Source organism: Sorex fumeus, unplaced genomic scaffold (genome assembly GCF_029834395.1).
Source record: "Sorex fumeus unplaced genomic scaffold, SorFum_2.1 ptg000020l, whole genome shotgun sequence".
Classification (NCBI taxonomy): domain Eukaryota; kingdom Metazoa; phylum Chordata; class Mammalia; order Eulipotyphla; family Soricidae; genus Sorex; species Sorex fumeus.
This window is the reverse complement of record NW_026606077.1, coordinates 8,350,303-8,363,214: the sequence shown is the minus strand read 5'-3', so window position 1 is coordinate 8,363,214 and position 12,912 is coordinate 8,350,303. Positions and strand designations below refer to the sequence as shown.

The window sequence follows — 12,912 nt, the reverse complement described above, 5'->3', positions numbered from 1 at the left end:
CCAGCCCTTTGGGCCGTCTTCCCATCCTCCCTTGCCCCATGATATGTTTTTATTATGGAAATGCTGCTTCATTATCGGAACATTTGTGAGTTTGAATTTTCATTTTGTTTTATTTGGGCTTTTCTGTTTTGTTTGGGAGCCAGACCTGGCAGTGCTCAGGGCTTACTCCTGGCTCTGCTCTCAAGGATCACTCCTGGTGGGCTTGGGGAACTATATGGGATGCTGGAATCAGACCCTGGTGGGCTGCAAGGCAAGAGCCCTACCCACTGTACTATGTCTCCAGTCCCACATTTTTTTTTTATATATTTTACATGTTAGTGAGCTCTTTCAAGGCACGGTTTATATTTCAACTTTTGATTCTGTGTATGTAACACTCTCCTGGCAGTCAGTCTTTGGTAAGTAAAGGTTAATTGGATAATGAATAAGTTGACGATATTTGACATGTGATCCAAACAGGCATTAGGAAGTCATACTCTGTATTGTCTTGAGAATAGAAACCTGTGATTTTCTGATCTAAAACAAAATTGAAGAGACTGGAAAGATAGTGTAGAGGTAGGGAACCTGTCTTACATGTGACCAACCCAATTCAGTCCCTGGCACCACATATGGTCCATTGAACCTTGCCAGGAGTGTTCCTGAGTGGAGAGCCAGGATTTATCTCTGAGCACCACCAGGTGTGGCCCCAAAACAAAACAAAACAAAAAGAACAGGCTCCTTTTTAGGGAGAAGAGTGCTTTATTTTTTCCCTTGGGCTTTTTGCTTTACTAAGTAACCTCACAGTTCTCGGAAATAGCCATGATATCCCTATGCCTAGATTTCAGGGAGCGCCCTGCAGTCTCTGAATAGTGTGTTGATTGATCAATATGTATTGCATAATAGCACTGTAGCTCTGTCCATAGCACTGTCCTCCCATTGTTCATCGACTTGCTCGAGCGGGCCCAGTAACGTCTCCGTTGTGAGACTTGTTATTACTGTATTTGGCATATATAATATGTCTTGGGTAGCTTGGGCTGGAGCGATAGCACAGCGGTAGAGCGTTTGCCTTGCATGCAGCCAACATGGCCAACCCAAGTTCGATTCCTCCGCCTCTCTTGGAGAGCCTGGAAAGCTACCAAGAGTATCTTGCCCGCACAGTAGAGCCTGGCAAGCTACCCGTGACGTATTTAATATGCCTAACACAGTAACAACAAAGTCCCCAATGGAGACGTTACTGGGCCCGCTCGAGCAAATCGATGAACAACGGGAGAACCGTGACCGAACCGTGACCGTGGGTAGCTTGCCAGGCTTTGCTGTGCGGGTGAGATACTCTCGGTAGCTTGTCAGACTCTCCGAGAGGGGCGGGGGAATCAAACTCAGGTCAGCTGGGTTGGCCGCTTGCAAGGCATACGCCCTACCCACTGTGCTTAGTGCTAATGCAAAGGAACCTTTCTGAACAAGGTTAATAGGACATTCATCATTAAAAAGTAAGCACAATGTCAAGAGAAAAATACAGTTATATATCTGGAAGTCCCTAAGGGGTGGGGGGGGGGGATTACTGAAGATATGCACACTACGTAAAGCCTTCTGGCCTCCCAGCCCCAGCACCTGAAGCTCCCTGGCTCAGGATGCCCTAACGGGACTGCCTGCAAGGGAAGCAGGAGCTAGAAGCTAAGGGCTCACCAAGTGGAACTCCAAACTTCCCCACCTGGCTTTTGAACTCAAGAAGTTCCACACTGACCTGATGCATTTATTGGGTCACAACCTAAAAGTTGGAAGGAGACCGATGGCTAAAAATTTTAAACTTGAAACCTGTTGGTATAGGTCATGCACACCAGTGTTATCGGGACAAAGTGGTTTCCGCTGAACTTGACGTCAGCTGAAGCCTACCTTTCCTGGGACACTCACACGCCTTCTCTCTGTCCAGCTGGGGGAACTCACTGAAGCTGAGGATGCTCTCTCTGAAGCCAATGCCTTGAACAACCACAATGCTGAAGTATGGGCATACCTGGCTCTGGTCTGCCTGAAAGTGAGTATCACTGTATGCAGTGCCTTTCCAGGGCAAATTGGCGAGCGACCAAAGGGCAGCCATTAATTCATGCTCCCTTAACAAACTTCAGACCACTTTAATTATACTGATGAAGGAGAAGATAAGTCGGGATAGCCGCTACTTGGAATGTACTTGAAAATATACTCGGGGCTGGGGAAAGAAAGAACAGGTGGTAAGGCACTTGTTTTGCACACAGCTGGCCCCAGTTTTATCCCCAGCGCCATACTTGGTCTCTTGACCCCCACTGTAGTGATCCCTGAGCACAGAGCCAGGAGCAAACCCAGAGCACAGTTGGCTGCACAAGCACTGGCCCCGCACCAGAAAACTCCACAAAAGTGCTGCCAGCACCATATCGTATGTCCGAGCACCTAACCATCTCTTTTATCAATTTACCTTTAAGCTTTTTGAAAAGGAATTTTTTTGCCCACATCTATATTAGATTATTTTCTTTTTCTTCCTTTCATTTTCCTGTTTCCCCTCTGAATTCAGAGGTTATTTATTTGTCTTTATTGTTGATTTCTGGGCAACACACAGCAGTGCTCAGAGCTTACTCCTGGCTCTGTGCTCAGGGATCACTGCTGGAGGTTTTGGGGGACCATATAGGTGCTTAGGATCGAACCCAGGTTGGCCACATGCCAGCCAAGTACTTGTTCCAGTGTACCATCTCCTCATTCCCTGGAATTCAGAGGTTACTGACCAAGGTGTGGACTTGTCTGCTTCAGTTAGAGATGTGTGTGGCAGTGTACAGTTCCATCACGTTTGACATGCCATCACCAGCTGCTGTTCTGTTTTGTAGGCTAATCGGCAGCTGGAAGCTGAGCAGGCCTATAAGTACACACTGAAGGTAGGAAGCAAGTTTTCTGCTCTTTGTTCGGGGCGATGCTGGGAAACTGGGAGGAAGGAGCTGGCTTAATTTAAGTCTGAGAGCATTTCAAGTCAAAACTTGAGACCAAATTTTCGGGAGTTAAATTACCATAATGAAAATGCTGAGTTTGGAATAATAACCTTGGAGAATTGTCTGTTACCTTGGAGAATTGTCCCCCCACTTTTTGAGAGTCAAGTTGAAAGGGAACATAGATAACCTGAATTATTAACTTACTAGGTTCTCCTCTGGGCTTCATTTTCCTCATATGTAAAATAGAGCCTAGAGCCAGTATCAGCAAACTTTGTCCATAAGGGGAGGACTAGGAAATATTGCTATGGGCCAAATGTTTTCTACTGATAATATCCTCTATCTTCATAGTGCCAAAACACAGCACACAAACATGAATGAGTATGGCTGCGTTTCAATAAAAAAATTTTTGCTTATAAGAACAGGAAGTGTGCTGGGTTTGACTCACGAGAGCTTTACCAAACCCTGGTCTATTTCACCCATTATGCAGTGCTGATTTGAGGTGAAATGCTCAATGTAGATTTGTTTAGGTTTCTCAATGTATGAAATGTTCAAGGATGCCAGCACAGCTCCAGTTCTTTTCTTTCTGCGGAATCACGGCATGCCTTTCTGGTGCTCCAAGTTGCAAGGACACAGCCAGCCACTGTAGCTCTAGCCTCTGTGTCCATGTTTCAGACACAATCAAGAACAAAACTGGAGATTACCCGAGGCTGCCTCATATTTAAAAAGAAGGAAAAAGTGGTTTGGTGGGAGACAAAAAGGACAAAGGCAAAAAGAACCGAGGTGTTAGTTAACATTTCATGTCTCTTTAGAAGAGTTTAAATTTCTTTTTCTCTTTCTTTTGGCTTTTTGGGTCACACTTGGCAATGCTCAGGGGTTATTACTGGCTCTGCACTCAGAAATCATTCCTGGCGTTACTCAGGGGACCATATGGGATGCTGGGGATCAAACCTGTGTAGCTGGCAAGGCAACTGCCCTACCTGCTATACTATCAAAAGTGTAAATTTCACTGGTCACAGTTGGTCCTAAGACATCCCCCCACCCCCATCAGTAAAGGAAGCTGGAAATGTGGCTTTTTGGCCGGCTGAATTGCTAGCCTGAAATGGTAGGATTTCCTTAGTAATAAAGAGAGTATCCAGGGCCCAGAGAGAATATAGTGCAATAAGGCACTAGATTTACATGTGACCAACAAGGGTTGATCCCTGGCACTGCATATGGTCCCCTGCACCCAGACAGGAGTGATCCTTCAGCACAGAGCCAGGAGTATGCTCTGGGATACAGAGCCAGGTGTGGCCCCAAAACCAAATACATAAATGAGTATTCAGTAGGCAAAGTAAGTATGTGAATTCTAAAATTAACTCCACTTAACTACCTTGGTTCTTCTTTCTTCAATTTGTCACTTGCTAAATAAGAATAAGTAAAGCTATGTTTGGTGATACTGTAACTCTTATAAAACAAATAATAAAAGCAAATTCTGAGTTTTATACCACTTGATAAATTCCTACTGTGGAATCAGCAAAATATTATTGAGGTCTTTTAATGGGGTTACTCTGAAATTGGGAGTATGTGAAGAACCAGTTTCACGCCAAGAAACTATGTTCTTTAGCTCTGGCCCAGTGTTTGTGGGGCATCTACATGTGTGTATCAAATAAGATAAATGTCCTTCCTTTTATCTCTTGCAGTTGAAACTGAAGGACGAGGCTCTGTTGGCAGAGATCCGCATGGTACAGGAAACCGTGGGCTTTGGAAATCCTTCCTTTTGACTTCAGTCCAGCTGAAGAAATTACTCCCCGGAGATCTTGAGATCCTTCCCTTTCCCGAAAAATTAAACCCTGTAAGTTATATCCTAGTGAGATAGGGAAACGGGACACACCAGGCAGAAAGAGGTAAAATAGGAACCTCCAAAGCCAACAGTACTTACTACCCTACTTTATCACCTGAGAACACCTGACTACCAGTGTGCCACCGCCACCTCCGGACACCTGCAGGGGAAGGTCAGATCCAAAAAAACAAAGGCAGGAGAGTAAACAAAAACCAACTAAACTACAAATAGCCCATTAGATTCTAGTGGGGTGTCATGGGGGTGGTGGGTGGGGGAATAGAATAATTTCACCTTGGAGCTTCTGTTCTCCTGAGTTTCTTGCTGGATTCAAAATTAAACACACACACCCTCCCGCCCACCGCCCGCCATCCTCCTGTCTTTCTTCAGGACAAGCTTCTGCATGTTTTATCTGACATTAAAACAGCGTAATAAAAATATGGAAATGAGATTCAAATCTCACCACTGTGATTGGTGTGGTGTTGGAATTATGTACACGTGAAGCCATCATTAACAACACTGATTGAAATAATTCACAATGCTGCAACCAATAGATTAAAAAATAAAATCACAAAAACTAGGGGGGTGGGCAGGAGGAAAACTGAAGACACTGGTGGTGGGAAATGTGCGCTGGTGGAAGCACGGGTGTTGGAAAATGGGACTGAAACTCAGTCACGAGCAACTTAATTACTCAGTGATTCAATTAAAAAAATTTTAAACTACTAAAATGGGGGTTGGAAGATGAAATCTCCAGTGTGGTTCTGGAGTTAATCAAGGCATTCTGAATTAGATGTAAAAATACACATACATACACTACAAAGTGTATACAGTTATTTTAGTTACTGTTTACTAGTTGAGCAGGATCACTGTTTGAAAAAGCCACCTACCAAGGTCCCTAGTTAGGTTACCTTACTTAAACTTGGGGATCAGTCATCAGTTTCTAAGGTGGGCATAGAGAAAATCTGCAAGCGGGACCACTGCCTAGGGTAAAGGGGATGTTCGTTGTGAGCGGGCCCTTTGGATCCCACGGTGAAGCAAGAAGCTGAGCAATGGGGCATGGTGCCGCCAGCAGGTCAATCTGTACCTGTGAGGCAAGTGCATCAGCAGCCTGATGGTGCCTCAGATTTCTAGATACCCCCAAATTGCCTTTGCCAGACCCATGGGGTCAACAACATGGGGCCAAGTTTACCAAGAAAGTAAATGGCCAAAAGTTAGGTATGTGGGAGACACACCCACAGACCACCTCCAGCTCAGCTATATAATTGGAGGCAAGGCCTCTCTGGTTCCTGATCAAACTGCTTAATGGCCATGATCCCAGAGACTCAGAGACAAATCTCTGAACCCAGCGGCTTTTGGCAGAAATGTGTCAGATCCCTGTAGTAGGTTACTGATGCCGGACCACCCCAGGTGGAATAGGTATCGTGCATTGGTCTGCTCCCCCTGAGGCCTCCAGAGGCCACTGGACAGTCAGGTTTGGGCCCGCAGTGATGAGACATGCGAGACTCACAGGATGGGGGTGGAACCTGCCCTTTCCTCCCTGCCCCAATGAGACCCCGGGTCACTGCCCACGAACAGTGATCAAGCTGCTTAAGGCCATAATCCCAAAGACTCAAGAACAAATCTCGAAACCCAGCAGCTTTTGGCAGAAATCCCTCCAGATTCAGTTGTTAAAATTTTGGAATTCCAAAATCGCATGGCCACTGCTACAGCCACATAACATCATAATCAGCAACAGAAAACAAATTGTGCACGATTGCCTTTTCGGCAGATCTGAGTGTTGGGGTAAAATCCCAAATAATAATGGTGGGTCTGGTGTCAGAATATTTAATGTAATCAAAATAGAGAGAGTAATCATCTGCCCCACAGGTAGAGGGCGGTGAGGGATTGGGGGGGTATACTGTGGTTTTTCGTGGTGGAAAATGGGCACTGGTGAAGGGATGGGCGTTTCATCATTGTATGACCGAGACTTAAACCCGAAAGCTTTGTAACTGCTCTCACGGTGATTCAATAAATGAATTTATAAAAAGGGGGAAAAAAGTAAGGTGAAGTTCATGCCCAATTCAATCAGCCTAATCAATGGCTGAATAAATAGCAATACTCCTACATTAAATAGAAAAATAAAGAAGACGCTGAGCAGACAGGGCTTTGCTGAAGTGGTGCCCTGGGGAGTCTGATTCCTGCCCAGTAGGTACCTTCATGGGTCTAAACCTCAAGGGCTCCATGAAGGAGCATGTATCACTTCTGGTCCCTAGGTCAAATTTTTTTAAAAATTTTTATCAGTGAGACACCATGAGGTACAGTTGTAGACTTACAAATTGTGTGCTTGTGCTTCAATTATACAATGATCAATGATCCCTCCACCAGTGCCCATTTCCCACCACCACGGATCCCAGTATTCCTCCAACCCCTCATCCCTCCCATCCCCCCCTGCCTCTGTGGCAGGGCATTCCTTTTTGTTCTCTCTCTCCTTTGGGGTGTTGTGGTTTGCAAAAGAGGCAACGAGTGGCAATCATGTTTGGTCTATAGTCTACTTTCAGCATACTTCTCCCATCCTGTGAGGATCCTCCCAACACCCTTTATTTGGTGCTCCCTTCTCTATCTGAGCTCCCTTTTCCCCTAGCATGTGTGGCTGGCCTCCAAGCCATGGAGCAAAATTCCTGGTACTAATCTCGGCCATTCTTGGGTGTTAGTCTCCTATTTTGTTACTTTATGTTCTCCAGATGAATGCAATCTATGTCTATCCCTTTCTTTCTGACTCATTTCACTTAACATGATACTTTCCCTGTAGTACCACTTGTATGTAAATTTCATGACTTCATCTTTTCTAACAGCTACATAGTACTTCATTGTGTAAATGTACCAAAGTTTCTTTAACCAGTCATCTGTTCTCAGGCACTCAGGTTTTTTCAGATTCTGGCTATTGTAAAGAGTGCTGCGATGAACAAACAACTGCAGGTGTCACTTCGACTATACCTTTTTACCTCTCTGGGATATATTCCCAGGAGTGGTATTGCTGGGTCAAATGGGAGCTCAATTTCTAATTTTTTGAGAATCGTCCATACTGTTTTCCAAAAGGGCTGAACCAGTCGGCATTCCCACCAGCAGTGAAGGAGGGTCCCTTTCTCGCCACATCCACGCCACTACCGGTTGCTTTTGTTCCTATGGATGTGGACCAGTCTCTGTGGTGTGAAATGATATCTCATTGTGGTTTTGATCTGCATCTCCCTGATAATTAATGATGTGGAGCATTTTCTCATGTGCCTTTTAGCCATTCGGATCTCTCCTTTGAGAAAGTTTCTATTCATTTCATCGCCCCATTTTTTGATGGGGTTGGATGTTTTCTTCTTGTGGAGTTCAACCAGTACTTTGCATATCCTTGATATCAACCCCTTGTCGGATGTGTATTTGGCGAATATCCTTTCCCATTCTGTAGACTGTCTTTGTAATTTGGTCACTGTTTCTTTGGTGGTGCAGAAGCTTCTTAGTTTAAGCTAGTCCCATTTGTCTATCTCTGTTTTCACTTGTTTGGCCAGTTGCATGACATCTTTGAAGATACCATCAGCTTCAATGCCTAGGTCAGATTTTTAATTGACTTTTCCACTAGGACCCCCCACCTCCGCTCTTGATCAAATATTTTGGTTCACACCAGGGGGTGCTCAATAGGGCCCTGAGGCAGGGCTTACCTGCTGAGGGCCAACACCTTACCCCTGTACTTCTCTGTGGCCCTTCGTCTGCAGAACTGTTATGTGACCCCAGGTATCAAAGTGTATAAAACAAATGTACAAATCAAACATTCACTGATAAGAAATCATAAAGAAATTTCTCTTAAAACATCTTTTAAAGTACATATGCGCTGCAACCCAGCTTAGAAAAACGGTCTTAGATCACTGCACACCAAGTCTGGAGCAGGGCGCAGTTCAGAACAGGAGGGAGGTGGGAGGGGAAGGCATGAGGTTTTTTAGGAAAGTGGGGGAGGGGGGGTGGGAAGCGTGGAGGAGTCCGCCTTTCCTTCTGCGCCCCCAATTCCCTCTAGTTACTTTGGTGGAACTCAAGACTTCCCACCAGCTGAGCTTGCTGCGGGACAGGGACCGCACCTGCCCATCTTTGCCTGCCCAGGAGGGGTCCAAAAGCATCCCATCTGGTCCCCCGAGCACCGCCAGGAACAAGACCTGAGTGCAGAGCCAGGAGCAACTCCTGGGCACCCTCCCGCCCCACCCTTGCGAAGAACGATTCGCCCAGGTTAGGTCACTTCCACGCGCCCATGCGGGGTTCCCCCGACAACTCCCCTCAGCTCACATTCCCACGGCGACTGCCCGGCCGCGCAGACGCGGCGGTACTTTACGGCACTGCGCACGTCGCCGCGTTGCATCCCGGGAAGTGTGGCCAGGGGCGGAAGAGGCGGGGCGAGCTGCGCGTCTGTCTCCGGAGCCGCGGCGGGCGCTGCGGAGCGCGTCCTTGGCGCAGCACCATGGTCCGGCTGAGTGAGTGTGCGGGGTCCCCGCGGGCGGCTGAGCCTGCGATGGGGTGGCCCGGAGGACACCTTGGGAAGGGACTGTGCCCCCAGCAGGTGGGGAACAGGCCAGATTGATGAGCATCAGAACTAAGGATACTGCAGTGGGGGAAAGGGTAGTGTTTTGTTCACCCCCATCTGTCCATTTGGTGCTCCAGGGTCTTTTTGTTTGGGGGCCACACCTGGCAGTGCTCGGGATCATTCCTGGCGGTGCCCAGGGGACCACACGGGGTGCCGGGTTCGAGTGCGGCTCGGCTGCGTGCAAGGCAGGCGCCCTCGCATTCTTGCGTCTGACCCCGACTTCGCCTGCAGCTTCTGCGCTCTGCAAGGTCTACCGCGGAGGCCACTTAACCATCCGCCTGGCCCTGGGCGGCTGCACCAACCGGCCGTTCTACCGCATCGTGGCCGCGCACAACAAGTGCCCTCGGGACGGCCGTTTCGTGGAGCAGCTGGGCTCCTACGACCCGCTGCCCAACACCCACGGGGAGAAGCTCGTCGCCCTCAACCTGGAGCGGATTCGGCACTGGATCGGCTGTGGGGCGCACCTCTCCAAGCCGGTGGAGAAGCTGCTGGGTAACGCGCCTCTGGGCCCGCCAGGACCGGTGGTTTACCTGGAAGTCAGTTTCAGGCTGCAGAGAGTGAAGAGTAGTTTTCATTTCAGGCGTGAGAGCTGAAGTCGGGTTCTAAGAGGGGCACAGCGGGCTGTGCTTAGGGCTCACTCCTGACTGCTGGGCATCATACTTGATTCTGGGATTAAAGCCCATCCATCCCCTTTGTACTGTCTCTTGGCCCCCCCACATCTTTTATTATATTTTTTTAATTGACTCAAGGTGAGATACAGTTACAGACTTTCATGATCAAGTTCAGTCACACAATGAACCAACATCCCTCCCTCCACCAGTGAGCATTTTCCACCGCCAATGTTCCTAGTATCCCTCCTGCCACACCCACCCCACCCACTCTCTGCCTCTGTGGCAGGTACAGTTCTTTTTATTCTTTCTACTTTTCGGCATTATTTGCAATACAGATACTAAGAGGCCATTGTGTGTGGTCCTTAGTCTACTTTCAGCACACATCTCTCATCCCGAGCAATCCCTCCAGCCATCATTTACTTTTCCATCCCAACGGCTTTTCCCCCAGCATGTGAGGTCAGCTTCCAAACGGTGGAGTGATCCTCCTGGCCCTTATCTCTGTCCTTAGGTGTTAGTCTCATATTGCCCACATCTTTTTTATGCAGTTATAGCCACAGTCACTTTAGTTGCATCCCTACGTTAGCAACTGTAGATAACACTGCAATAAACATTGGATGAATATAAAAATAAAAATAGGAGTAATGTATCTCAAATGACCATCAATCTTACCCATTTTTTTTAAAGGAGAAAAGTGTTAGGAAGTGACAGTATCCACTGTTTGAGCAGTGATTAGAAGGGAGTGAGTTGGAGGAAGAGAAGGGGCATCTTGGAGAGAAGCAGGTTTTAAACTCATGCTTTAAAGTAGTGCTGAGCTCCTGGGAAACACCGACCTATACTGAATTATAACACAAGGAAATCCTGTTGCTTCTAGGTCTCTCCGGCTTTTTCCCTTTGCATCCAATGATGATCACCAATGCAGAGAGGCTACGACGGAAACGGGCCCAGGAACTCCTTCTAGTGTCTCAGAAAACCGACACAGAGACTGGGGAAACAAAGGAGTAATGTATCTCAAATGACCATCAATCTTACCCGTTTTTTAAAGGAGAAAAGTGTTGGGAAGTGACTGACCTCAGCAGAGCCCAGGAACAGGGCCAAGGTCCCTAAGACATTTGTACAGAGCTTTTGAGTTTTTTTAGATCTAGAGATCAATAAATGGAGTTTTCTAAGTTACCCGTGCTCTGGTTTTTTGGTTGTTTTGTTTTGTTTTCTGATAGAAAGCTAGATCTAGGTAGATTGATTATTTTCTGCCATATCTGAGGGAAAAACAGTGACTGTGGGTGGGCCAGACTTTTGGTTGGACCCTGGGTCTCTTACACCAGTGATCTCCAGCCTTGGTCTATGGACGACTGCCCGCTGCACGTGTAGGAAGGTTGAGAAAAGTTGGTCTGGTGTTTTGGCTAAAACTCAATGGTCTGTGGGCTGGGGTACAGGAAACCAAGCTGGTCCACGCGTATTGGAGGTTGAAGAATTTGTGTCTTAGACAACTTCACAGTTTCTGCCTTCTAAGGTTTCTTCTTTGGAAGCTTCCAAGTGACATGTTCATCGCCCATCCAGTTAAATCCTTCCTTGATCATTTATGTTCTTCACACCAGCTCAAGTCCACAATTACTTTGTTGTTTTTCCAATTGCAGATTTATATTGCCTGACACATTTCCTCAGATTTACAAAGGTATATTGGTTGTGAGTTTGAGGACTCTAAGTTTGGCAGATGCTAACATTGTGAAGAGCCCACATATATGCTTGACCCTTACCATGCAAGGTTGTGAGAATTATAAGGTATTGTGAAAGTGGGCTGGGTTATTTCCATTCTATTGCTGGAGAAGCAAAGGTTCATAGACAGAAAACTCCATGGTCACATAATTTTGTATTTTATTTTGGGGTGAAGGGTCCTTCCAAAGCAGTACCTGGAGGTTGAGGGAACCACTCCCAGAGATTGCTGCCAGTCAGGTGTCAGTCGGTGCTTGGGCCCAAGGATGCAGTGCTATGGTCCCAGCAGTATCACGGCCACTGCAGTGGTGACCAGGGACATCTCATGATGCTCAGAGAACTTCAGAGCTACACCAAGTAATGCTTGAAAGATGCCGGGGATCAAATCCAGGTCAGGTGCACCCAAGGGATATGCCCTCACCTCTGAACTCTCTAGCTCCAAGGTGACATTGTTTTAATACCAGGCAAAGATAAGATTGAGACACAAGTGTATCTACCTGGAGAGAGAGGGTCTTTCTCCAAAAGTATGCCGGCATACCTTTTTTCTGGCACAGAATGAGCAAGAGTGGGGGGGGCATTACGAAAATTAATCTAAAGCCAGCGAGGAGCTGGAGCAATAGGATATAACGAGCCAGATGCTAGCCTTGCACACACCCACCCAGGTGCAATCCTCAGGACCCCAGATGGTCCCCTGAGCGCAGAGCCCAGGAGTAAGCCCTGATCACTGCTGGGTGTGGCCTTCAGACAAAACAAGGTCAGTGATAGAATCATCACACTAGGTCTTATGAATTTGGTAATATAAAGGCCAGGTCATCCAAGAACAAAATTCCACTGGAATGACAGATCTCTACAACCTCAAGCACGAGTGGATGGTTTTAATGCGTACTGGGTGATGCAGATTGCAAATTCTGGTAAATGTAGGCAAGGGAAGTATCCAGAGGAAATTCTCAAGCGCCATCATTGTCTCAACATTTTATTCTCTGGGTTTTATATTCTGAGGACAATTGCCAGCCACTTCAAATTCTGGGGTCATCCAGGCTTCCCCGGGGTCACTGGTTGGCCTCCAGTTGTGAGGAGACTGACACCAGGTGTACTGGGGAGGAGAACTGACTTCACCTGATTGCATTCTGGATTTGGAAAAGAAATGACTTAAAATATATTCAAGTATATTCATGTGGGTGCTGAGAATGCAGTAGAAGCATTAGGTTGCAGTGTGCCTGATCTCTTCTTGATCCCCAGCGTGTCAGTGTGACCCTGGTGATCCCC

General features: G+C 46.9%; 2 protein-coding genes across 3 annotated transcripts in view; both read left to right on the top strand.

The window, feature by feature from the left end:
- Positions 1-5,053, top strand: part of CFAP70 (cilia and flagella associated protein 70) — a 67,690-nt gene extending 62,637 nt beyond the window's left edge. Inside the window, exons 25-27 of the mRNA XM_056113454.1 lie at positions 1,904-2,005; positions 2,823-2,870; positions 4,601-5,053. Of these exons, the coding sequence (XP_055969429.1) occupies positions 1,904-2,005; positions 2,823-2,870; positions 4,601-4,681 (231 nt within the window). The 3' untranslated portion in view covers positions 4,682-5,053. The remainder of the gene's footprint in view (positions 1-1,903; positions 2,006-2,822; positions 2,871-4,600) is intronic.
- Positions 5,054-9,132: 4,079 nt separating this feature from the next.
- MRPS16 (mitochondrial ribosomal protein S16) lies at positions 9,133-11,103 on the top strand. 2 transcript variants are annotated; one of them, XM_056113527.1, is made up of 4 exons: positions 9,133-9,218; positions 9,560-9,820; positions 10,811-10,937; positions 11,000-11,039. In XM_056113527.1, the coding sequence occupies exons 1-4, from the start codon at positions 9,206-9,208 to the stop codon at positions 11,004-11,006; spliced, it is 408 nt and encodes a 135-aa protein (XP_055969502.1). In that variant the 5' UTR covers positions 9,133-9,205; the 3' UTR covers positions 11,007-11,039. The 2 variants fall into 2 exon arrangements, with proteins under 2 accessions (XP_055969502.1, XP_055969503.1); XM_056113528.1 differs by having other exon boundaries at positions 10,811-11,103.
- The last annotated feature ends 1,809 nt before the right edge of the window (positions 11,104-12,912 follow it).